The following is a 26,358-nucleotide window of genomic DNA, read 5'->3' on the forward strand; positions in this document are numbered from 1 at the left end:
AAAAGGCAAATAGAAAGACCTTCATCAGCTTTAACTTTTGGCTTTGGAAAAATGGACACAATCTAATGCTAACAAACAGGGAATTCCTTTACAAAAAGGCACATGCAGTTATTTGATGAAATCATGTAGGAGCGTTACCAGGGTATGGAAGGAAATCTGATGTCACAGAACGGCATCGGTAACATTGAGAACAAAAGAACCTGAGTCACACAATGCAGCTTTAATAATGTGCAGGGAAATTACCACATGGCTAAAGACAACAAAACCATTACTTTGTCATTGAATATGTGCTTTAAAAAAATCATCTCTACACCCACACTTTCTTAAAAGTTATGAACCGAATTGTGAAAAGTGGTTCAACTAGATTTTCTTCTTTTTAATCTATTGATATTTCCAGACTTTACTCTTATAAACATGTCCTGGTTTTGAAGAACCACTTTAATAACATAAAATGTATTTGAACATCCTGCCTCTGAAAAGAAAAAAAAAAAAACAGTAACAGGTGGAACTGTCTCCACAAACACTGTAATTCCTGAATTGCTTTGCTGTGGCCCAAAGCGAAGCCAGAGAGGAGAGGTGGCCACCAGCAGATAGAAGAAAGCAAGGCACTGAGATCAAGGGAGAAATAAAAGAGATTCTGAGTCAAGTCCAAGCTGGGCAAATGCTTATGAGGCTGTGCTGAAAACGAGAGATGACAGAGAGCCGTAAGCACAAGAGAGAGGGAAGAAGAAAGGCAAGGAAAGGCTGGCACAACCAGGCAGGACACTATGACGCACAGCACAAGCATGAGTCAGGAAGGGCTCGGAGAGGCAAACGGGTCTGAGGTTCCTGCTTGGAGAGGAGGAAAACAGCTGTTTCTAAAGTGCAGCCAACACCATTCTGCTAATAATTACTTCTTTACGGCGCCAGGTGGATAGGAATGGCAGATCCCCCCCCCAACAAACGGTCATTTAGAATAGCACAGGTTGCAATAAAAATTCAACCTGAGTACAACCTGTTTCAGAAAAATAGGTGATTAAAAAAAAACAAACAATGGTATACATCAGATGTACAAACGTACAATGATTTCCCTAGGCAGGAATGAGGAATGATGTCATTGTGCAGAGACCTGAAAAACAGGCACAGAGTTATCTAGCTTCTTCTACTTACCTATATTTATCGACAGAGTTTAAACCTGTGCTGGTTTTATTCCTACTTTGCATCTGGCCAACTGGGCTGTTCACATCCTCCATACAGACCTCTCCTGACCTTTGTGCTCTCTCTGATTGCTGGGTCACTCAATGGCATGCTAAACAAAACCATTTCGCACACTTCATTTCTTTTGTTTCCTAAGCTACGCTCTGGAGCACAGGCCGGGTTTAGGCCCCTTAACTTTTGTTACACTGAATATTATGCAGGAGAAAACAGACAGTGTCAGATACTAGTGTTTTTCACTCTGTAGGTTATAACCTTTTAATGAGTAAGACAATAAACTCATGAATCTCTAATCTTTGTCTATTAAAATGTAACAAAACAAAAGGGACAGAATAAAGAATACCACAACAAATTCCAAGTATGTGGGCTGGGAATATGGCTTAGTGGTAAAGTGCTCGCCTTGTATACATGAAGCTCTGGGTTTGATTCCTTAGTACCACATATGTAGACAAAGCCCGAAGTGGCGCTGTGGCTCAAGTAGTAGAGTGCTAGCCTTGAGCAAAAAGAAGCCAGGGACAGTGTTCAGGCCCTGAGTTCAAGCCCCAGGACTGGCAAAAAATAAAACACAAATAAATTCCAAGTATGGAGGACAACTTCTGCTTTGTTCAGCTTTTACTACATATGTGCACTCTTGAGCGTGTGTGCACACACGCACGCACACTTGGGCTGTAAAACAACATGACATACATTTCTCAGTCACTAAAACAGACCACCGTTGCAATGCCCACTCTGCATGTAAATTTGCACCAGATATGTTTTGTCAGTCATGTCACTTAACCCACTCTCAGAGACCCCTTCAGGAAATCATGCTACTCACAGCTTCTGCAAAAGAAACTGCCCAGCACAGCGATATGTCAGAGCATAAAGCCAAAGCTGAGTAGAGCTGAGCTAGTAAGACACCTTCCCATGTTTAAGTGACTTATCAGGGGTGAAGTGTAGCTAATCCAGTATGACCCACTCTCTTTAGACTCTCAACTGGGAAGTTCTACCTGGAAGCTAAAAAGAGAACGTGAGGGTTAGGCCAGGGCCTTGTCTAGAGACAGAGTCCAGCCTGAGCCATGCCACCAGATCTCAGCAACTCTGAGTGCACAAGAGAAGGACGGGCACAATGACAGGGGAAATGAGCCAGCTCGTGAGGAGAGAAGAGTACCAGCAAACAGGCTTTGAGTCACTTCCCTGGCAGAGATCCAAGGGAAACACAGAGCCTGCTCTTCCAGAGCCCTGGCACAGGTGCCCATGATCTGGGCAAAGTTCACAGGCTCTGCTTCAGGACATCGCAAAACCTAACTAGAGGACCATAGGTTATCAGAGTCTCTGCTGCCTTGACATACAGAGAGAAACTGTTTCTGATCTCATGGTATTGTCCCATGGACGCCATACACTGTATGCGAAGCAATCTCCACAAGCCCCAAAGTCCTCTGCAAATATATAGTCAATAATTTAACAGAGGTATAATAATTAATACGAGGACGATCCACGGTAGTCCAACAACTTCAGCCACCTCAAAAGCCACTACCCACCCCTCTCCAGACTCTGGACCCGTGTCAACAGAGTATTTTCCTGTTGCTCTGCCAGGCAGATAACAACGCTCAACCTTGGCCTGCCATGACCAGAGCAGGATTCCTGACATCCGAAATGGAACTGCCCCATTTTCCCTATGCGGTTAGCTGGGTGGCAGAGTTTACTTCCTCCATCGAAGAGGAAATTGATCTGCAATTTTCTTCTACTTCTGTGGACACTAAGCACTGACCCTACACTCCTTATCTCGTCAAATAATAGGAATGCAAATGATCAGTGTTTTAAGCATCTTAAAGACAGAGTGAACGCTCATCCTCTCGAAAATCAAGTCTTTCTAGATAATCCACAAAAATCCAGTAATGAATATTTAAAGATTCAATAGCGATTCTGATGGTGACTGGACATGTCTGTCATTATGGGTACCAGCTGTGTGTCCCCTGACTGGACTGGAGAGAGAGACCCCACAAGAGGACACCTTAAGGTCAACTATAAGACTCTGATCAATGAAAGCCACAGTCCAAAGCTCTTTATTACAGAATATAGCCCTCCGGTTATTTAGATCTCCTCAAAAAAAAAAAAATTGGAGACCCTCTCACCTTGCATCTGTCTCCACTATACTCTTTAAGACTGCCATTGTGCTGAATACATCCTGCCTGCCCAAACACATATCTAGTTGAGAATAAATCCGTAATTAAATTTGATTTCCTAGTAGGTTGGAAGTCATCAGCTTAGATGATACATTTAAGGTCACCAGCCTGATGAGATTACCACACAGGAGACAGCCAAAGCCCCCGCCCAGGGATTCTCTGCACCCATGGACCCTTTGCCATCCCAAGATCAGAGAGACGAGGAGCAATTCACAAGAGAGATCAAGAAGCTCCAGCTGAAGCCAGGCGCTGGTGGCTCAGGGCCATAATCCTAGCTACTCGGCAGGCTGAGATCTAAGGATCACAGTTCAAAGCCAGCCTGGGTAGGAAAGTCTGGGAGTTATCTCCAATTAACTCCCAGAAAACCAAAAGTGGAGCCGTGACTCAAAGTGGTAGAACACTCGTGTTGAGCAAATAAAAGCTCAGGGACAGCTGCTAGGCCCTGTGTTCAAGCCCCATGACTGACAAAAAAAAAAAAAAAGAAATAAAATTAGTCCTATCTGGGGCAGCATTATCTCACCTCCTCTGACCCACTGTCCCCTCAAAGGTTCAGGCGTGTGACATGCGGTCAGCCTTGGCTTCCTCCATCCTACCCTGTCAACCCTGCCCGGGCACCTGTCTGGAGACTTCTCAAATGTCAGATGACATCATTTCCTTCAACACCTTCCCGCCGTGACAGGACCTGTCCCGGGTAGGACCTGACCGCAGGGTCAACATGCTTCCCCTAACAGCACTGTGACTCTGTTTACCCATGGAGATCATTTGACATCTGATATCCATGTCGCCATTCACATACTTTCAAAGACAGGAACATAAGGTGGGGTCTGTTCTCGCTCTATCTCCAGTGCTCAGCACAGGCCCTCAATGAAGACTTGATAACTGAAGCAGTCATTCATCCATTTCTCTCATCGCTTCTCCACACCGAGCAGTAACAAGACACTCTTTTAGGTCCCAGGTCTATGTTTCTGGCTAAAACATCTGCTTTTGTAGTTATGCCCAACAGAACTAAGTAACTGTGTGCTTGTCTCTTCCTACTTTCTTGGAGCACCTGTCTCTTCTGCTCTCTGCTTTACCTGCAGAACAGGACACCAACACAACACTGATTGTTCTATTCTTTCAGAACAATTGGTAGCACAGATACTGACATACCGACCAGTCAGCTGCCCTTAATCACTTAGCTCCAACCAGGGGAGTTTTGTTTCAATTATTCTGTATTTTCCAGAAGGGGCTACGCAAAGTTCAGCACTGCTGTAATTCAGATAAAACATTTTTCTTTGTCTTGGTGCTGAGGAATGAAGCCAGGGCCACGTGCATGCTTAGTAGGTATTCTACCATGGAGCTACCCCACCAGCCCCAAAGAAGACTTTTAAAGATGGTACTCACAGAATACAAACTGTACTCAATGCACTGTTGAACTCATATGGAGACAGGAAATGATGTGTAAGTCACATTGTGCAGAAGAAGCAAGTACACATACATTATAATCTATATTATTTATGTAAACAGATGTAATCTCTATTTTTCTTGAGAGAGAGAGAGAGAGAGAGTGTGTGTGTGTGTGTGTGTGTGTGTGGACTGCTGTCAAATTAAGAACAGCATTACCTATGGAGCAGGGGAGAGAGACTGCGATCGCAGACATGATAGAGAAGACCTCTGTCCTATCTGAACTGCCTGGCTTCTCTTCTGCAGGGAGCACAGTCACATCTGCTCCCATAGGAGTGAGTCTTCAAACATGCTAAGAGGGTGCCTCCAAATTACACTCCATAGTAAGTGCAGTCCTCAGCCCGGGCCAGACGGCCTTCCACCTCACCTCTGAGCTACGAAAGGATGCCAACCAGCATCCCAGCTCTAGGCTCATGATAAAGACAGGAACATTCCAGAAGTCACTGCCCAGAGTGCAGTGTGGTATGCATGTGCTGCAGGGCTAAGAGTAAGCCAGACATGGGAAACGAGAATCTTTTCTGTTTTTAACACAAAAAAATACATAGCTGGGTGCTGGCGATGCACACCTGTCATCCTAGCTACTCAGGAGACTGAGGATGCAGCTTGAAGTTAGCCTAGGCAGACAAACCAGAGACTCTTATCTCCAGGACAAAGATAGCCATATAGTCAAAGATATAAATCAACAAGGTAAAAATAACTCTGAAGTTGTGGCATCAGACAACCACAAATGAAAAATTATGCGACCGCAGAAATGTACTATGTTAAGCAATTAGTCACTGAACCACTGACTATTCAGATGAATGTGAAAATGTAAAGAACTTAAGTTCTTTTAGTCATTCAATGTATTAAGCATTCCTACAAAAATGATACTATTTCACTTTCTGTTTGTTGAGCAAATAGTGTTAGCAGAAAATGGCAATGTTTACAATAAAGACAGTTGAAAACCCAAACGAAAAAGTCCCATTATTCTCGACTGCTAAGACTCCAAAAAAAGTATGTTTTTTTTAAGCGGATGAAATTATGTTTATAGAATTTTCACTGTCCAAATCCTCTTTTCCCAGTCTGCAACTTCCCGAAGGTCTCCTAAAGAAAAACCTGTGTGCTTTGATATCTGAGGTCAGGACAAAGGCGAGCCCGGTGTTAATCCTAGATGTCCCATCACCCCCAGTGCCACGCTATGCCTGGCGTTTTCTTATCTCCATCAGCCTCACGCTAAAGCTACGGAGCTGCATCTCCAGTGATGTTTAAAACCTGCCCGTAAACTGAAGAAGCAATAGAAATGATACGCGGTCCCTAATGAAGCCACACACGTTGGCAAGCACGAGGAGAGCGAGCTCGAAGATGGCTATATTAGGTGTGGAAAATATCCCAGCTGCCGCAGCCCCGGCCTCCAGAGCCAGAACACCCTTTTCGAAGGTACCTGGCATTTCAAGGTGGTGGAAATTATACAAACACACCCCATGGCAAACAAATGGGATCAGGGCAGGGCTGGCCAGTATGGCTTTGGACCTGTCACTGAACTTAACAAAACAAACACAGGTTTCACAACAGTCATTTCTTAGCAGGGCAGAGCAGTAGGAGCAGGAAAGGGTGGGGGTGGGGGGAACACAAAGGAAAAGGAACTCGATTCCATCCAAGGAGGCAGCCAGTGCTTCTGGGATCCCGCAGGAGGCAAACCTGCAGGGGAAACCCGGACGCTCACTTTTCACTCAGGACGCAGCTGGCCGAGCACCTTGGCGTTCCTCTAACAAGGACCCAGTGTTCTGTCCTGACTAATGCAATCAATGGCTTTCTACAAACCCACAAGCTTTTCCCAGAGACCCAAGAACCGTTGGCTCACCTCCGCAGGCTTCCAAACCCAGAAGCCACGGTCACTTCAGCCATTTCGAACACCTTCGTGACTCCCAAGGCCTTTGGAGTACGGCCCCCAGTTGTGCCACCAGAGCCAACACATCTTGTAGGTCCCATCAGTAAAGTGTGACAACCAAGAGAACCAAGGCAAAGCCTGTCACCCTCCCGGGAGATTAAAAAGCCCAGGATGCATTCCTGCTGCAAAGGCCCATCCTGCCTCTGTGTGGACAGGCTGCAGGAGAGCCGTTACTGCTAAATACATATACCCCTAAGTCACTGTGGGCCAACTACGGAAATCCGCGGCTGCCTGAGTGCTCCTTACCCAGGAGGCACAGTTAAGTGGCCCTCTGACACAGCACTGGTCTTCCCCAATTCCCAGATGACCACAACTCTAGCCTACAATCTGTCCTGTCCTGTGTTAGCTGGGCCCTGGCCTGCCTGACACCAGCCTAAGAAACCAAATGAGATGTAAATAAACACACTCCGATAATTTACACTACACAGGTAAAGGTTTAAAGGCCTTAGGTAGCAACCATAATTATGGCAAATTGCTGCACATCAAGGGACTAGCACCCGGAATTCTTCTGATAAGGGCATTTCACCATCCCAGGAGCAGCAGGTGTTTGCCACAGTGATAAGAGACTTCGGAAAGGCAAACAATCAACCACGACTAACACGTGAGCGCACGCGTATAATCCCCTCTAAGGAGACAGATGTTTGGTGAGACCAAACCCACTGCCAGGAAACCTTCTCCCTCCTTACTCCACAGGCAGGGTGAAAGCTTTACTCACAGAAGAGGTTTGTAGAAAAGGGGCACACACACAAGATTCAATGGGGCCACCCTACTAAAAGCTCAGTGTGGGAAAACGAGGCAAAACAGCATCAGCAGCAGAAGTTCTGAGAGCTGCCTGTGGCCCCTCAGCTCATCCGCAAAGAGGGAAGAAGACAGGAGCCTAGACAGGAGAGGAAGGCACCGATGGCGCACGAGAAGCACGCAGCACTGTCCCTCACTCACGAAGCCCCTCTCAAACCACAACTCCACACTCACTAGCAGGCCAGCTTCTACAGAAGCAAGAGCCACCTCCTTGCAATCCAGAGCTGGCTGCGTCTTTTATTAGATGGGCAGTGGACAGAAGAGCCATACAGGAGGGACAGAGACAGAAGAGATCTTGCAAGATAGTGATTATCCCCAGGAAGGGGAGAAGAGGGAAGAATGAGAGCGGGGTATGCTGAGCTGGATCTGTCAAAAACATTATCCCTTGTCCTATCTGGGTTAGTGGGTACACGAGAGCCTATTACCTTTACTTTCCTACTTACTTTTATCATCTTTGAAATACCTCATAGTGAAGGGAAATTTTAAGCGAATTGCAGAAACAAAAGACACAAAGAAAACGCGTGTTCATACCTAAGCAATGCTAAAAGGCAAAGTCCACCTGTGCTGCTTTGATTACACATGATTACCAAGCAACACCATAAATACTCCCCAGTCTCTGGGAAGCCAACTCCGTGGTCACGCACTTTCAAGGCTGAGCCCACTTTCCTGGTACAGATTCTGGTAGGACCCTGGTGACGAACAGCACCTCAGTACATTTTTCTTTTGCCAGATGAAAAATACAAGCTCACATCTGAAGCCGTACTGAAGGATAACTGTTATTTAATTACGTTAATTTGTGCACTGAATCAAAAGCCAGATTCCAGGAGGTCTAAACATCACAGCCTGGTTTCCAGAACAGAAGCTCCACTGGACCCGTGTGTCAGCGACACTGAAATACACATCTCTGCGGACGTTCAAAAGCCAACAACTGCTATCCCAGACAGAATATACTCTAAATACACAGCTTCCTTCTCCCGGATCCCCTACCAAATGGTCCTCCCCAACCCCTGGTGAGCATCAAGATGGGCTCTGTGGCTCTATCAACAGTCCTTCCACATGCCTGCTGGGACATCTGGATTGCATGAGGACACTAGATGAGGCTACCCAAGGCACCAAGTCTAGGAGATGTACTACCGCGTCTCCACATTACGAAACACAAAAAGTGGCAAACCACTGATGCCTAGCCCATAGACAAGAGTGTGGGATTCGTATGTTTATTAATGATACTCATCAAAGTCCCACGACACTTGGCAACAGTGAGCCAGGGCAGTTACTTAGCTTGAGCTAAGTAGTACAGGGCTCCGTTCCCTAAGGCCTGCTCAACACAGCCCACCTGAACACCACGAATTCACGCCACTGTCCTTGGCACTGTAGACAAGACACAACAGGTGTCTTGAAGGTACTGGTACCGGATCGATTCTTCGTAGGACAAAACTGGAAGCGGGCAGAAGAACGGGAAGCAATCGTCGCCTACGACCAGCAGGCTGACGACCATACCAGGATGCCGGCCGCAGAGGGCCAACCCACAGGGCTCTCTCCCTAGGCCAAGCACCCATGCCTGACCGCACAGTACTCTGTGTGGCTTACGAGGGAACTCTGCGCTCTGGCTTTGCCTCAGGGCCGTTGGAGATGTCCCGGCTTGTTTTTGGTGCAATGTTACCCCCGACACCCACCCAAGCCGGCCATGAGAATCCCTTCCAACTTGCTTATGCATGAGATAGCCACAAAGGCCAGGCCCAAACTAGGAAGTAAACTCAACACCACACTGTGGCATTTCATATGGCTTTAAAATGGAATACATTTGATGAAGAAAGGAGAAATAATTCATCAAAAAACAACAACAACAGACACACACAAAAGATGCCTAAATGAACGTATCCAAGGCTCTCCCTGTGCGCACGAACACACATCCATGCCTACATACGAGCAGATGCGTACACACTGCCACAGCTGTGACAAGACTCAGGATATGTTACCCTTACATTCCACGTTGAACTCAAACGAAGGAAGAACAGGTGCCGAATAAGGAGACGTTCCTGAGCCCACAGCCTATGAGTCATAAGTCATTTTGTCAAACCTACTCTTTATGATCAGCAGTGTCCAAGTTGGTGGTCATATTCATATCTGCAGAATTATGAGAAACCCTGCCACCTAAAGAGGCTTTCTCCTTAGGGTTACAGGATACATAGACTGCATTCATGCCTAATTCCCACGACATGGTCTTTTGCTCACACCGATAAAAAGAAAAGAAAAAAATCAGATAAGCCAGAATGGTGGCTCATGAGCTCTGAGGATGGCAGTTCAAAGCCAGTCCAGGCAGGAAAGTCCACGAGTCTCTCATTTCCAATTAACTACCAAAAATCTGGAAATAGAACTGTGGCTCAAGTAGTAGAGTGCTAGCCTTGAGCACAAAAGCTCAGGGACTGCGTCCAGGCCCTGACCAGCACAAAAGTAAGAAAACAGCAAAAAAGAAAGAGAAGGGGGTAGGGAGGGGGGGGAGGAAGGGAGAGGAAGGAAAGACAGGGGGAGAAAGAGGGAGGGGGAAGGGGGAAGGGGAAAGGAGGGAGGGAAGCGAACCAGGTATAGAGATGGAACATTCAAAACTGAACTTCAAGAAGATATCCACACCTGAGGAAGCCCTCACTCACCGCGGAGAGCTGGCTCCAGGTGGACCTCAGTGGCTTGTGGTGGATCACAATTTTCCCTTCTGGTTTCTGTTCTCTGGGCTCTGACTCTTCATCAGAGTCCATGTCAAGAGCCTTTTCTTTGTAGTTTTGACACAGGACTGCATTTTCTGCAAGAAAACAAGCCTTTCGTGTCATCAAGCACGCCCAGTCATTAGACCACTTGCTCTAAACCTTCCTGTTCACATGTTGGCCTCTGCTTTAATGAGTGACAGAGAAAGAGTCACAAGTATTCTATCCCCCGAAGAACGACGTAAGATACTCCGTGTGAGAAGTCCCCGTGTCTGTGCCCACTGCCCATGAAGGGTCTCTGGCTTCTGCAGTCACTGTCTAGGTCACACGATCTGCTCAGCAGCACAGCCGCCATGTCCAAATCTGACGGAAAGGAGGACGAGACACCTTCCAGGCCCTCGGGAGTTAAGGACGTGAGCCAGGGGCAGGCACGAAGGCCCCGCGGCGGGAGTCTGTGTGGCAGGCTGTGTGGACAGAAGCAGCAGGGCGGCCAGTGGGGCCGGCGTGCCAGGAGGGACGGGGACGAACGGGACCCAGAGGGGCGAGGGGAGGGCAGGTCATGTCGGAGCTCGCCTCCGTGCCACGGAAAGGGCCTTGAGTTTTACTCCAGGTGTGATGACAAGCCACGGGAGGACACAGCAGCGGACACAAATACACACCTATGCATGGGAGAGCTCATAAACATACGACTCTCAGCCGGGTGACCTCGCCTGGGGTCGGGGAGGGGTCGGTGAGGGAAAAGCCAGTCAGCCGCAGAGATGAGGAAAGGGAAACGCAAGCGTACAAACTCAAGCCAGAGGAACGCGCTAAGGAAGGTCAGTGGTTTCTGGAGGCTAACCAATGCAAGGTGGGCGTAGAGAGATGAGCCAGTGATACATCTAACAAGGCTTTCACAGGCCAGGAGGAAGAACTGGATTTTTACCCCCAAGGACAAAAGGACTGACCTTCTTTCCTAGTGTCAAGATTGTTATCCTACCCTGACAACTGAGTCCACAGGAAGAAAAGATCTGCTTAGTCTGGAGAGCAAAATAGTGACTACTTAAGAGAGTAATTAGGATGCTGTTGGATGCTCCACAGAAACGGATGGAAACTTGACCTATGTGACTTGGAAAGAATTCCTGAGATGCTCTCGGTGTACAGTGGCCCTTGAGGTCCCACGATTAGAAAGTAGGAGATGGGAGACCAGGAGGGATTCAGGCTGACTGGGGAAGGTAAGGAATGTAGTTTGGGATTTGGGGAGTTCGCAGTGCTTTCCCCACACGTCACCACCTGCATATAGTTGTTTACAGCCGTGCCAGAGTCCACACAAGACTTCACTGTTCTCCAGTTGTCCTGCATAGGAAAACCAAATTGGCAGGCTGGAGTCTCCTGTCTTTGAAGGTCGTTGCTCAGTGTCAGACCTCTGACAAGCAGAAGGAGGACGGTGACCCGTCCTTAGGACAGGTCATCCTTGGCACAGGTCATCACTGCTGGCTCATGCTGCTTCCTGAGCTGCCCCTGTGAGCCACTAACTGCTAAGAACCCTGCCTTCTTCCCGGACATCTCGGTGAGAAAGGACTGTGAGTACTTCACATTCTCTGTGTTACCCTTTGTTCCAGCTCCCTCAGTGATAAGATCTGGGCCATGAGTTTACTCCAGCTAACTGAAATACTGGTCTAGATCTCTCTACATAGCAACGGTTGGTCCTATGACTGGTACAATGGATGAGTTTTATAACTCAGTCATCTTTAAATGCTCCAATGACAAAACCATCTTTACAGTTAGTAAGGGAATTATGCTTGCCATTGTTATACAGGTTATACAGTCTGTAACTCTGTGGTCTCACATTGGCTTTACTAGTCCAAAGGTAGCTTTACTTTTTTCTTTCAAGCTTTCAAAACATCAGCATTTCAAAGCACGACAGGAAGTAAGTACCCTCCTTAACGGGAGACCTTCGCACCCAGGGGATCATAGCTGACAAGCCTCCTTCCAGGGCTCCAGGTGACACTTCACCCACCTATTTACAGAGAGCCCACTAATCTGATTAGGCTTCTAACACCTGGCAGAAGCTGCCTTTGTTTTCAAAAGCCTTCATAAAAACACTATAGAGGTAACAAATCCTTCAGAAGATGGTTCCCTCAGCCAGGAGAACTCCATTTCCCCAAAGCGGAAACTTGGTAAGGAAACAGGAAGTCAGCAATGAAAATAAAACCTGGAAATATGGGGAAGAGAATATCAAATCAAAGGAAATGAGACCTAAGGAAACAGGCCTTAAGATCCAAATGCCAACTGCAGAATTTTTAACTAAAAAGGTACAACTTGCTCTTTTTCCTATTTTTTTTTTTTAAGGAAACGGGGATGGATATTTCCTGAAAGAGTTACCAACATATTTTAAAAAATGCCATTGACTTTATACATCGTCGGCTATTACTAGAAAAAGGATTAGCTTCGTTACACAGCTTTGCAGTATATGATCTGGGAAGAACTTGGGCATATGGTTCATCTTGTGTGGTTCTTTTTCTGCAGATGGATTTCTACTAACTGATATTCCACACTGACGCCACAGTAAAAGTCTGGAAAAATTAAATGCTTACCTTCCCCATCAAACGTTCCTTGTCCTTTCAGCGTTTTTTTCTAAGAGACAAGAAAAGCAAAAAAGAAAGAAAGAAAGAAAAAAAGCAAAGCAAACTATGTATGACTGAGTCAACACAACATAGAATGATCACAAGTAAAGTAGCTTTTTTTCGTTGTTGCATTCAGTAGATTTCAAAAGCAGGCAGCGATGATGCCTGGTGCCATCCACTCCCGTGGCCTCTGCGACTCAAGACAACAGTGAAACGCCATGTCCCCACACGCGGTCACACAGACCAGACGGAGAATGTGCAAATGGGAGCAGTGGGGCCCGCCTCACCACGGGAGGCCTACCGCCTTTGTGAAGCTGAGCTTGAAGAGTTGAGAAGAAAAAATAAATAAATAAATAAATAAAAGGTGATGTGATGTCTGTTAAGACCATGGGCTCTAAAATAAAACAGACTTGCTAGTGTATTGTAGAGGTGACCTTCATACAGACCTTTTCCAGGTGTCAGGTTAACCAAGAAAAAGATGTGTCTGCTGAAAGGAACTTCGCGCTATTGGCAGGTCTGTGGCGCTTCCAAGTCTGTGGTGGCCCAGGTCTGTGGTGGCCGCGATCTGCGGGCCTGGTGTGTGGTCCCCAGAGGAAGGTAGCAGAGCCCCATGCACCCCAACACCCGCTTTTCCTAATCTACAGCATTTAACGGAGTGCAGGTCCTGTGCTACAGCAGGGAGTAACGCTTTGAACGCTAACCTGAAGCTTTGAGCTAGTCATTTGTTAAACACACCCAGGGATTGATGAGCAGAAAATGAGGGGGAAAAATTGAAGCAAAGGCTATGGCAACAAAAGCAATAGCGATCACATATCACATGTCCCAAATCTTCTGTGATTCTGTGACTGATTTTAAAATTCACATTTCACTTGTATGGCATTGAGTGTGTGTCCGCCATTCAGAACACCATGAGCACAGCAGAAATTATGCAACACCTGCAAGGGAGCCAGAGCTCTCCGGTGCTGAAGGCCGAAGGAGCCAAAACACCATCAGGAGGGATGGGGGCACAGCAACCACTCCCTCCTCGGCTCTCTGAATTAAAAAAAATAAGTCTGCAGCCAATTCTTAAACTTTCGGGGAAGCTCTGGTCCCCCAAATATTACTTGAAAAATGAAATGAGGAAAGCTTCCCTTCTTTCCATAAAGTCGCATTCAACTGAGCTGCGCCCGCCAAGACCAGATCTAGTGCACACAGCAACAGCATCAGGACCACCACCTCCTCCTCCTCCTCCTCCAACCCCTTCACCAGCACCGAAGGCCCAGGAACACCCTGCCAGGCCGGCTGGCCCTCACCTTGATCCTCCCCAGGCTGGAGAACTTCTCCCGGTCCTCCACCACGGCCTTCAGCAGGGGCTGGGACATCCTGTTCTTCTTCTTGGAGCTGGTGGGGCTGTCGAAGTCAAAGCCGCTGACCACGGCCCTGCGGTAGGAGGTGGAGCGCAGGCCCCTGCGCAGGGACCCCGGGCTGTCCGCGTCCAGGTCCGCCTCGCCCTCGTCCCCGGAGGGGCCCCCGAGGCCCTCCACCAGGCTGCGCACCTTGAGGACCCTCTTGTGGGGCTCCACGCTCGGGCTGCTGGGCTTGCTGGCCCTGATCTCCGAGGCCAGGCCCTTGGGGATGATCTGCTGCTTTCCCACCTTGAGGGCGGCGGGGCTGTGGGTGCTCAGCACCACCGACGACGGCTTCTCCGGGCTCGGCTTCTCGCGCAGCGGGCTGGGGGCGGGCGGCCCCGGCGGCGGCGGGGGGGCGGCTTCCGGAGACCCTCGCCGGGGCGCGGGGCCGGGGCTGCGGGACCCCGGGCCAGCGCCGTGGCTTGGCGACGCGAGGCCGTTCGCCGTCACGTCGGCGGGCTCTTGGCCGGGAGTCCGAGGCGGCCACGGCGGGGTCGCCGCGCTGTTGGCGGGCGGGCTCGCGCTGGAGGCCGGGGAGGCCTGGGGCCGGCGGGGCCGGGGAGAGGCCGCTCCGTGCAGCGGGGAGCCCGTCGGGCCCGGGGCCGGCGCGCCGCGCCGGGCGCTCGGCAGCAGGGGGCTCCTGCGCACCGCCCTGCGGTCCGTGCCGCCGTCGGTCCTGCCGCCGGCCCGGCTCGGGGGCGGCGCGGCGGGGGCCTGCGCGGGGCCGAGCGCCCCCAGGTCCTCCAGCGGGAAGTCGGTGACCAGCAGCCCGCCGGCGCTCTGGTAGGACCGCGGCCGCGGCCGGCTCCAGCTCAGCAGCTGCGGCCCGGGGGTCGCCCGTCTCCGCCACAGCGGGGCCGCGCCGGGGCCCCGCGCCTCCACTTCGCTCTCGCCGTCCATGGCGCGGCCTCGGGGTCACCCGGGGCGCAAACGCCGCCGGCGTCGCCCGGACGGAGGCGTCCTGGAACGCCGAGCCCCGGATCCCCGCGTGTCCCACGCACCCCGGCCCCGAGCCCCGGCCCCCCGCGCGTCCCGCTCACCTCGAACCCGAGCCCCAGACCCCGCGCGTCCCGCGGACGGACCCCGGCCCCGAGCCCCGGCCCCCCGCGCGTCCCGCGCACCCCGGCCCCGAGCCCGGTCACCTAGCCGCAGCGCGGCCCCTGTTGCTAGTTAGCGCGGCTCGCCCCGCGCGGGCCCGGAGGAACGCGGGCGCCGCCCAAGCGGGCCGATCCGACCCCGCCGCGCCCCTCCGCGCTCGGGGACCACCCGCGCCGCACGGGCCGGCCACAGACCCGCCCGGAAACTCGGGACGCGCCCGGCCTCCTCAACAAGACGACCGCGCGACGCTCCCCTCCGCCGCCATCGAGCCGGCGGCGCCTCAACTGCCCGGGCCCCAGGCCGAGTTCCCCCTCAGGGGGCGCAGACCCCGCGCTGAGGATGGCCCACCGCCCGTGGGTGGCTGCGGTCAGGGCGGACGAGCCGCTCAGCTCCGGAGCGCATTGCCGCCGACCGCGGCGCGGGCTCCGCCCCGCTGGCAGCCCCGCCATTCCCGCCCCTAGGCCAGGCCAGGCCCCGCCCCGGCCCCGCCCCGGCCCCGCCCCTCCCGGGAGCCACGCGGTTCCCGCCCCTGGGGTAAGCCACGCCCCGTATCTCGGCTCCGCCCCAATCGGGAGCAGCCCGGGCCCCCGCTCCTCCCCTTGTCTAGTCCCCGCCCCCTGGTCCCGGCCCCGCCCCCTGTCCCGGCCCCGCCCCCTGTCCCGGCCCCGCCCCTCGCGTGCACCTGAGCCCCCGCAGACCTGGGCAGTTCCTCCCGGGGTCGGGAGTGTGACCCGGAGCTGGGGGTGGGCTGGTGGCGGCAGCAGCGGGGAGTGACCGAGGCGGGGGTCGAGACCCGGACCCGGCCGCCCAGCAGCCCGGCTCCCGCCTGCCGGCATCCCGCGCCCGGTCACCCTGCGCCCCGACGCGGCCAGGTAACACCGCGCAGGTAACAGCCCTCCCACAGGGATGGAGCCCCCCCCGCCGTCGGGGTGAGAGGCCCTAGTGGGCCCTCCACCGTCCCTCCTTCAGCCACGGCGCCCAGGCCTCCGCGCGTGAGTGTGTGCGTGAGTCCCGGGCCCTGTCACTCAAGGCTCGCACGCACCGCTTGAGCCGCAGCCTCTTCGGGTTTTCTGGTGGTTGGGAGGTGAAAGGCCCGCGCGCGGACCTTCCCGCCACTTCGGACAGAACCCTGATCCTCGTTTCCCGGCCCACACCTGCCGTCCTAGCCACTGGGGAGACTCAGGCCTGAGAAGAGCCTAGTGTCACCCACCCAGCAACTGGCCCTCCTGGAAGGGACCGCAGCTTTGCTCCTCAGAGGACCCCACCCTCAGGAATAAGGAGGATGGATTCGCTTCAAAAGCACAGCCCTTCTACATCATTGAAAAGCACCTCAATCCATGAACCTTCAGGAATAGGTCTCAAATGGGAATTTAAAAATTGTTTAAATTTAACATAATGTTTGCAGCTATTTCACTCACAGATTAATAAGGAAAAGATAAAGGAAAGATGAACAGCCTGAGAACAAGCATTGAGAGAAGATGCCAGTACACTGGTACTAAAAATATATTCAACCTGAGCAATCAAAACAAACAGAAAGGGCAGGGGATATGGCCTAAGTGGTAGAGCACCTCCCCCCTTGCTTAGAAACTGGCTTTGTATGCTAGTTAATGAGCCACGATGAGCAGTATAACCATCCAAAATAGTGACACTAATATATAGTTATTTGTGTACAACTTCAAAAACTGTCAACCAGTGAAAGACTTGCCTTTAAACACATTATAATGATGCTCTTTGCCATCATGAAAATAATTCTGTGTATGTACTTAATGCTTAGAATGTTCAATATTTACCAGAGCGTTAGCACTTTTACCTGTGGACACCAGAGTAAAAGTGATCTTTTAGATAGTTTTATTTGACTGTGAAACAAGCCCCCCACACACTTGGTAACATGAAATACAGCTTTTATTAATTTGGTTTCTCACGGTTCTGTGGGCTGCTTTGGCATGTTCTCAGAGAGAGCATCTGGGTTCTCTGAGGTGGCCACAGCAAGCCGTAGCCCTGCCTCGTCAGAGGCAGCAGAGCCCACTGCCTGGGTTCACAGGTCTGGATAAGATCGTGTCCCCTGATTCCCGAGACAGTGGTGAGGCACTGAAGAAGAATCTAGAAAGATAACTGAGGATAACTGAGGCAGGATTTTTGGAAGTGACTGGCTCTCATTCCACAAAAAAAAAAAGTTCATGAAAGGAGACTTTAAATAACATTTACAATAATGACATGCAAATCCAGTCTCCCCCCACCCCTCTCCTCCCCCCTCATCCCCCTCCTCCCCCCTCCCCCCTCCCCCTCCTCCTGGGGCTTGGACCCAGGGCCTGAGCACTGTCCCTGGCTTCTTTTTGCTCCAGGCTAGCACGCTACCTCTTGAGCCACAGCGCCACCTCTGGCCATTTCCTATATATATGTGGTGCTGGGAATCGAACCCAGGGCTTCACGTATGTTAGGCAAGCACTCTACTGCTAGGCCACATTCCCAGCCTCAAATACAGTATGTTTAAAAAAAAACCAAAAAACATTTTTGAGGATTTAAACCCTGGAGAGCATTTCAGATCTATTAAATCATCCAGTCCTCACCCCCACTTTATGAGGTAAGAACGCCTCTCTTTATTTTTCAGGTGAGGTCGGAAAGCACCAAGAGATGCGGGCCGTCTGGCCCCAGTCTGGCTCCAGTCTGGCTCAGCCCCACTGCACTGTGCTTCCGTACTCTGGTGAGTCCAGCTCTCGTTTGTATTTCTAACACTAGGAAAGGTAAGCCTCAGCAATCGGACTGGCTCCCTTTCTCTATTCCTCATAGCTCTTTTTATAATAGGTTGATCACTTGATGGTAACAGAAAGACCGGCAGGAAAAGCAAGAGGGATCTTCCAGAAGGAAGAGGACCTCAAACGCCCAAGGAAGGAAGGGTTCCCTAAGGACAAGTCACATCAAGAACACTGTTAGCACCTAAGCTTACTCAACTACTCGGCTCCAAGCCCAGGGCTAGCTCCCTCTATGGTGGAGAAGAACGCAGGGGCTGGCTGTGGTCCTCCAGGAAAGACCAGCCTTGAGCGGGGTCTGTGGTTAGTGACACCGCTCGGTTAGTTGATCAGCATCCAGGGTGGGAAGCCCAGCGCTGAGCCATATGTCATGTGAATGCAGTGTGCAGCGAGCAACCACGGTCACACTTGATGAGCACCGTGTAGGGCACACGGACAAAGCAGAGCAGCCTCTCAACAGCAGTAAAAGAGAGGAGAAGACAGGGCAGAAGCTGGAATGGTGGAAGGAAACAAGCAGTTTTAATTTCAGGACTGAAGACGTTTGTCAGGAAGTCTGGAAGAAGGTCTCAGTTTGTGTTCACCACATCCCAGCTGTGGGGCTAAGGACAAGTCATGTGATCTCCAGGACCATCCATTCCTCAACCACAAAAGCGGTTCCTCCTTGCCAGCACAGTTGGGGGAGTACTGCTACAGATTAGACTAATTTAGATGTGGTTGGCCTCATGGCCCAGAAAAGCAAAACATAGAAATAAGGAAAGGAATCAGGGCCTGGAAAAGGCCTGGCCAGGTAACTGCACACAACTCAATTTTTGGCGTAAGTTCCCCTTGCTTGGAATAGTGGCTAGAATAAAATTCTGTCTGGGTCAGGACTCGTGGAGAATGGACCAGAGGACTCTTGATGGCAAACCCAAGGGAGATCTTAAGACCTGATCTAAGAACTGGTTTTATTCTACCTCCTTACCTCTGCACGGAGCAGCAAGCTGTTGGCTAACTCAGGGAGAATCATTCAGATTTGATGTGGTGAGCCGCCAAAGACTGTCATTTATGTAGAATGGTTATGTTTTCAAATAAACCAAAACGTCAGTGTAGAGAAAACTCTTCAGGGCTGTTCTGGGAGTTCTTTGAATTACATGGCTTTATCTGAGCAGTGACTTTCTTCATTTGTCTCTAGTCTGAGCTCATGGTATGGCTAGAATAGAATCCTCAGCTCGTTCAGTAGTCATTTCCTTGTGGTTCGGGTTTGTGTTTTGTTTGCTGTGAAATTTTTAATGAATGCATTTGTTCAAAAGAGGCAGAACAAAATTCAAAATCATCTCTCCAACTCAATCTCTATACTTCCTTCCTTATTCCTCTTGAAGACCCAGCCATTAAGTTTATTGTGTTATATAAAGTTACAGATTTATGGTGGTTGCAGGTAAGCATAGTATCCCCACGTACAATAAACATGTACTAAGAACCTGTGAAGCTGCCATTTTTGTTCATCAAAAACAGTCAAAATGGCACCAGTGGCTCATGCCTGTAATCCTAGCTACTCAGGAGGCTGAGATGTGAGGATTGCAGGTCAAAGCCAGCCTGGGCAGGAAAATCTGTAAGACTCTCATCTCTAATTCACTACTAAAACAGCTGAAAGTGGAGATGTGGCTCAAGTGATAGAGCACAGAAGCCTTGAGCACAAAAGCTCAGGGGCAACTCCCAGGCCCTGAGTTCAAACCCCAGGACCAGTACCAAAAAGGGGGGACAAAACTCCCAACACATTGAACATAGTATCAAGTACAGTTTAATTCTGTGGCATCTGTGTTAACTCTGGGCAGGCAATGGTCAATTGCTCCAGGAGCATCTTCTGAGCCGGCCTTGCGCCTTCCTGGGGAAGTTAGCTGGTAGGTGCTGTCATCTATGTCTTGTTTCTTTTGGCAGTTATTCCTCAGTGCTTTCCCCCCTGCTTTCTGTCTGCTTTCTCCAGCTGAACAAAACAGCCAGTTGTGGTTTTGGTGTGTAGAATCACAACGCCTGTTTCATAAAACCAGGTAAGAAATGTGAACAAAGAGGCCACAAAGAAAGATTGTTTTCTTGCTGTTCCTTTTGGGTGAAGGTTTTGGAATTTGCAAAAGAACTCAAGATAAAACAAACTCTGGTGCATGCATTCCATTTTCCAGGTAAAATTGTATCAGGATTCACGTGGGGATACTTAAGATAGGCCGGTCCTTTCAAGTTTTCTCTTGCCCAGATTTCTTTGGAAGAAATCCAGTCTTACCTAAACTAACTCAGAATTCTAGCAGGAGAAAAAAAATGGCTGAAATAAATTAAGTCCCAGGATTATTTGGCTGTGTATTTACCTAGGTATTCCGGCATTTGACTCTCAAGACAAAGCTATCCAGCCTTGTTATTTGAACTCAGGTTTGCCATAGATTTTAAATTGGAAGAATGGAAACATGCGAACCGTCAGTCTCTCTAAACCATGTACACTGGGGTCACTGTCAAGCTGCTCAGGTCCAGCAGTGCCAACAGAGCTGGAAAAATGTTTTCCTGACTGGAGATCTACCACCTAGCAACCACTTTGAAACGCATCCTGCCCTGCTCAGAACTCACAAAGACTGGTCGTGGAATGGGAGGATTAGAACTTTGTTTTCAGGACAAAGCCATGCAGATCAGGAGGACTGTTTAATTCAACCGCTCCATTGACTATGGGGTAAGCTTGGCAGATGAAATACAACTGGAAGGGTACAGTACATCAGACATGCAACACTAGAAATAGGGCCCTCCAATTCAAATTGGTGTGTTGTGTTGTGTTTCTGCTCTTGAAACATGGCAGCTCTGTTTTTGGAGACGCTTTTGTAGGGCAAAGCAGATGAAGGTTTGTAAAATATGCATCCCATGTATTAATTTGATCCCTTCAAGGCCACTCGCTGGCCTTCAACACCCAGGACACCTTTCTCAGAGCCCTGGCCATTAGGACCTGAGCATGCAGCCACGGAATAGAAGAAGGCCCCATTCAGTCCCAAGCTGGTTGCTAGGAAAGCTAAATGGAGGAGGACAGAACAAGGTCCAGGTTGGTTCCTGGGAACGCGGAATGAAGGAGCACAGAAGGAGGCCCGCATGGCTTCCTGGGAACGCGGAATGGAGGCCATCATGAAGTTCAGGCCAGGCACTCTGGGCTCATGATTGTGATTCTATCTACTAAGGGCCACAGAGATTGGGAAAGTCCTAGCTTGAGGCAAGCCCAGGCCACATATTCACAAGATCCTCATCTCAAAGAAGAGCGCTGAGTGCACTGGTTCGTATCTACCATCCCAGCTAGGTAGGAGGCTAAAATTGGAAAGATTGGTCAGCTCAGGCAAAAAAAAAAAAGTTCATGAGTCGTTGTCTCAGTGGGTAGTGCTGGGCATGTTAGCAGGTACATGCCAGCTACCCAGGAAGTAAAAATACTACCCGGGAAAAGGAAAGGAAAGAAGGAAGGAATAAAGGGAGGGGAGGGAAGGGGAGGGGAGGGGAGGGGAGGGGAGGGGAGGGGCGGGCTAAAGGTATGGTATACCTCAGAGGGAGATATGGTCTATGGTAAGGAGTGAGACCTACTCAGGAATCCGAGAGGAAATAGAAGCAGCATGACAGGAACATGTGTTTTCTTTTCAGTTCTTCATCTGGCTGACCCTGGGGTTTGAGGGAGGGTCTTGAGTTGCAGGTCCACTGCTGGAGGCCCACCTGCAGCCTGTTTGGCATTTAGGTGGTTGTGCAGGCTGGGTTCCTCAGTCTTTACTCAGAGCACCATCCTCTTACCCAAAAGGCATGTGCCACCATAACTGGTTTGCAGGTTAAAATTGGGGGGGGGTCTCCCTGTTTTTGCTTGAGCTGGTCTGGAACCGAAATCCTCCCCATCTCCTCCTCCCTAGGAGGTTGGAGTGCAGCTAGGGCCTGCAGGCCTGGAGGGAGGAGGAGCTGTGGAATGCTCCCTGTCAACTCAAGGAGGCTAAGCCTTGCACCTGGCCTTATTGCCCCAGGGCCTGAGCTCAGCAGGGCGGCCAGTCCCGGAGCATGGAGGCCTTTCAGGGTCCTGCCGGTACTGCTCACCTGCTCCGACTCTGAGCTCAGAACTCTGGTTATTTCTTGGAATACGCTTTCTTCCAGGAATATTTTTTTTTACGATATTTCACAATAATATTTTTCCTTCGGACTTGTCTTCCGTTTACTTGACTGCTGAGTATTTTTTTTTTCTCCTGTCCTCCTGAATTCAGGATCAGAAGGTGGCCATTGAAACTTGCCCTTGTAGACTCGGAGGACGGGTTGAGCCAGAAGGCCGTCTTCTGCGATCGACTACTGAGCCGATGCCGCCGATGGAGCTTCTCAGTTGTTCTGACGAAGCGGTTGCTCATCCTGGCCATGATTTAGAGCTTTTCAGTTCTTTTTTTTTTTTCCCCCCCTTTTGCCACATGGTGTCCAGGATTCTTCCTGGGTAAGCAGTTGTTACCGTAGCCACTGTGCGCGCACAGTAGGCAGGCAGATTCGTGGCTAGGGTTGAGACTTGGCTGGAGCTGAGCAAGTCCCCAGGTGCGAGGCGGCGCGGTGCAGTGCGCATGGGTGTTCTGCAGCTGCGCTGGGCTCCCGTGGGGGTGTGTGCCCAGCCCTGCCCGAAGGAACTTCTGATTCAAGAGCTGCCAGAAACCCAGATTGTTTTTAAAATGCAGAAATCTCTCCATTTTCTCAACATTGGCAAAAAAAAAAATAAATAAAGTGAGTATTTTGTGGACCGACACTGCTTGTTCCTAACAGAACCCGTCTGTGTCCCCCCACTTGCCCCTCTACCCGAGGAGTTCTCCCCGTGGTGGCAGGCGGTGTCTGTTCGGGAGTCACTGGGTTAACTTGGCGCAGGGCCCCGCGGCTCCATGGCTGTCAAAGCCGGCAGTGGGGCAGCCGGGAGGGAGCCTCTGGACTCTGGTCCTCAGACCCTCCCCTGCCCTGTGAAGGGCTGCATCAGGGACTGGGGGGGGAGGGGGGCTCCTGCCCCTCAGCGCCATCTCCCAGGCCCAAGCAACCAGGGAACGAACAGCACTGCCTACACAGGCCCTCCAGCCCACCGTGGCCTTGTCAGCTAGGATTGCAGAGCAGTGAGGGGCACAGTGAAACCAGGTGGGACACTTCTTTTTAAAGGAACCCCAAAGGAGTGATTTGGCCAAGGCCCGTGACTGTGTAGAGGTAGAACCGAGGCAATGTCCAGTCATTAATTTATCTAAAGTAATTACACTCCGTTAAAACAACAGCACCTTTCCAGGGGCTGTTTGCATTGACTTTTCTCCTGCTACCACTATTACTTATGTACTTTAAAACCCCGATCCTTTTCCTTTTACCATGTATTTCATTACCATGTGCCCCACTTCAAGATATAGTATTGATATTTGCTTTACAATAGGGAATATTTGCTTCCAATTACGGGAAACAGGAAATCCATTCGCTACCTCTCCTCGGAAGCAATTGCTTGTTCTCAGAAGCGCGCTGACGGCTTCGGGCAGGTGTTGGCTGCAGGGCTTGGTGATGCTGTCTGCTCTCGTGATCTTTCCGCGATCGCCACGGCGGTTTTCTTGCTGCTTCAGTCTCCTCTCCCGGAGCACACACTTCCTTCCTTCACCTGAGGTCATGGCTGTCAGCAGGCCCAGGCTTTATAACCACAATGTAATAACTAAGTGGAGGGAAGTTCCTTCTCTTAAAATTCATACGCTCTTCGCAGAGAGAGACTGACCGACCCCTCCTGGGTCCCACGTCCGCTCCTTGGACCATTCTGGTAGCCAGAGCAGTATGATATTAGAATGGGATCTTTGTGTTTTTTCTTACCCACCGGGAAAAGGAGGAATGAATCAAAGGAGGGCTCTCCTTAGGACTACGCAGACTTGTGCCCTAAAAGAAAAGAGTGGGGAAGCAGACAGATGCTTCTAAAAGAGGAATGGGGGTGGAAGAGGGTATTGTGCAATTAAAAACAATATCTATGATTCTGCGGCCTGCAATGGTTTTGCTGGTCCTGCTCAACTCCCAGGTCTCTGGAAGGCAGAACTTGTCCAGCCCAGGACAGAGGGGCCAGTGGTAGCAGGGATAGCTACTTACAAGAGAAAACCAAGAATGTCCCAAGGAGAGGCTTAAAGCTGTTGACACAGCAAGATCGTCTGGAAAGAGAGCTAGGGACTGGGGTGTGTGTGTGTGTGTGTGTGTGTGTGTGTGTGTGTGTGTGTAAGAGGTCTGCACATAGCCTGCTTTGTTATTTATCATTAGTCCTTGCATGATGTTCCCTACACATGAATTTTTAACTTATTAGGAAAACTCCTGATAGATAACATCCAGGTTTTATGGGTGCCATTGTCCAAGCAATTACTGGAGGAAAGTGTGAATTGGTGTAAACTTTCCCAAGTTTACAATGTGTGACTTATCTCCTCCCTCACACAGATTTTCCTGCAGAAACATCCATGCAAATTGCTGTCCTAAATAGTTGAAGGCTGAAAGTGACCTCAACATTGCACTGTAAGATCAGATAAGCAAAGAAGTTACTTCAGACACAAAGGAATACACCAGAATCATTTAAGATGCTTCTGTAAAACAGCTTTAAAGGGATTGAATGCTGTTCATATATATATATAGTTACGTGATCAAATAATTTCCAGGATGGTTTAATATTAACTAACTCACCCTTATTCTACTCTTCTGTGTGGCAGACAGTTACAACACCTGGTTCAGTAATTACCATTGTATGTGGTAGACAGTGTCATGACATGTCTCCCTTCTTACTTCACTTCTCTGAGCTTCCTTTTCTCATCTACCAATGGGCCTCACAGAGCTGGCCCTGTTATTTACTGTCCTCACTTGGAACAAGTTACTTCTTTCATCACAGGCCACATTACAGATCTTGTCCCATCTGTTGACTAACAGGGTAAAGGAGGAGTCAATCTGGGCTATAGTACTGTCTACACACGTGTGAAATACCACAGTGAAACCCCTTTGGACGATTAGCACCACTAAGAACATAGATCACAGGAATTTAAAACAGATCTGCCTCAGGTGAACGGAGAGGGTGAGCTGTGGTCCCCGTACTTCATGTCTGTCTGTGTGAGAGGAGAACAATGAAGCTTCTGAGAGAGCGACACAAGGCGGGAGTCTGATCAAGGTCCGTGCTATGCATATATAGGCCGCCCCAAATGAAATCCCCTTGTAAAGTGATTGACGCTAATAAGAATGTGGAAAAGGGCCAGGTGCTGGAGACTCACGCCAGTCACCCTAGCTACTCAGGAGACTGAGAGCTGAGGATCACGGTTCAAAGCCAGCCTGGGCAGGAAAGTCCGTGAGACTCGTATCTCCAGTGAACCACCAGAAAACCGAAAGTGGCTCAAGTGGCAGAGCATTAGCCTTGAGCTGAAGAGCTCAAGAAGAATCCAGAGTTCAAGCCCCACCACTGACCCCCCCCCCCAAAAAAAAAAAACCAAAAGTGGGAAAGTAAGCTTTAAGATGTAAAATCTCTTTGTTTACATGAGCGCATTGATATGTAGCCTTGCTTTTGGGTGCATTCTTTTCTTTTTTAATTTCATTTTGTTCCCTCCTGCTCTATTTTGCGAGTTTAAAGTGATGGTCTTTTAAGCCCAGTAGAGCACCTGGGTCATTAGTTGCTGCGCTCATTCTAGCTGCTATTCCTTTGGTGATTGCGGCGGCAGCAGCAGCCATGTAGCTTCGGGGAGGAAGTGGATCAGGGCAACACCTTTCAATACAGTGTGGAACCTGCTCTATCTCATCCGTGCGGAGGTACACACCGCCACCGTGTTCATCTGTGCAACACAAGGATCATTCACCTAAGAAAGCAGACGAACTCCTTCTGACTTTCTTAGAAGCTCGGGTGTCCATGGTGGCAGTAAAGAAGTTAGAGCTTCGGTTTAGGAGGCAGTGGAAACCAGGTGAAGTGAGTCAGAAAACTTCATTGACTGACGAAATTCGGACGTGTTCACATTCTTTCAGTTGCCAGTGTTAAAACAATTGATACCAGGCTTAGGGGAAAAAGAGAATTGATGGGCTGGGACACGGAGGATTGAGTAGAAGATAGGCAGGTTTCGGGCATTGTGGAGCCCAGGTGTTCACAACAGCCCTCTGAAGTCTGGTTTTGTTGCTATCTCTTGGCTGCCCTGCACTGCAGGGCTTCTTCCTCCTCCAGGGGTTGCTTTTGAAATAGTGGCTTCTGGCAATTTCAGCTCCGAATCTTGCCAAAAACCAATAAAGTCTTGATCCTGGCTCTCTTGGCCTCCCCTTGCTCCCTGTTCCAGACCCAGTGACTCCTGGCCACCGG

At 50.0% G+C, this 26,358-nt stretch overlaps 2 protein-coding genes across 2 annotated transcripts in view; one reads left to right on the forward strand and one right to left on the reverse strand.

Annotated features, from left to right (window-relative positions):
• Arhgef26 (Rho guanine nucleotide exchange factor 26) overlaps window positions 1–15,675 on the reverse strand; it is a 65,452-nt gene extending 49,777 nt beyond the window's left edge. Inside the window, exons 1-3 of the mRNA XM_048345863.1 lie at window positions 14,119–15,675; window positions 12,797–12,836; window positions 10,176–10,321 (exon numbers count right to left, since the gene is read on the reverse strand). Coding sequence (XP_048201820.1) covers window positions 10,176–10,321; window positions 12,797–12,836; window positions 14,119–15,114 — 1,182 coding nt within the window. The 5' untranslated portion in view covers window positions 15,115–15,675. The remainder of the gene's footprint in view (window positions 1–10,175; window positions 10,322–12,796; window positions 12,837–14,118) is intronic.
• LOC125351147 (basic proline-rich protein-like) lies at window positions 15,113–22,439 on the forward strand. Its single transcript, XM_048345864.1, has 6 exons — window positions 15,113–15,281; window positions 15,385–15,678; window positions 16,009–16,184; window positions 17,266–17,392; window positions 17,921–18,013; window positions 22,321–22,439. Exons 1-6 carry the CDS (start codon window positions 15,113–15,115, stop codon window positions 22,437–22,439), a joined length of 978 nt encoding a protein of 325 aa, XP_048201821.1.
• The last annotated feature ends 3,919 nt before the right edge of the window (window positions 22,440–26,358 follow it).

The sequence above is a fragment of the Perognathus longimembris genome, chromosome 5 (genome assembly GCF_023159225.1).
Source record: "Perognathus longimembris pacificus isolate PPM17 chromosome 5, ASM2315922v1, whole genome shotgun sequence".
NCBI classification, from domain to species: domain Eukaryota; kingdom Metazoa; phylum Chordata; class Mammalia; order Rodentia; family Heteromyidae; genus Perognathus; species Perognathus longimembris.

What these genes read in the sequence shown, in the direction of transcription:
- LOC125351147 (XM_048345864.1), top strand. Translation starts at nt 15,113, where the DNA reads ATGGCGCGGCCTCGGGGTCACCCGGGGCGCAAACGCCGCCGGCGTCGC. An exon ending in CCGAGCCCCAGACCCCGCGC is followed by an intron (nt 15,282 to 15,384) that starts GTCCCGCGGACG and finishes CCCTGTTGCTAG; the next exon opens with TTAGCGCGGCTCGCCCCGCG. An exon ending in CTGCGCCCCGACGCGGCCAG is followed by an intron (nt 16,185 to 17,265) that starts GTAACACCGCGC and finishes GCATGTTCTCAG; the next exon opens with AGAGAGCATCTGGGTTCTCT.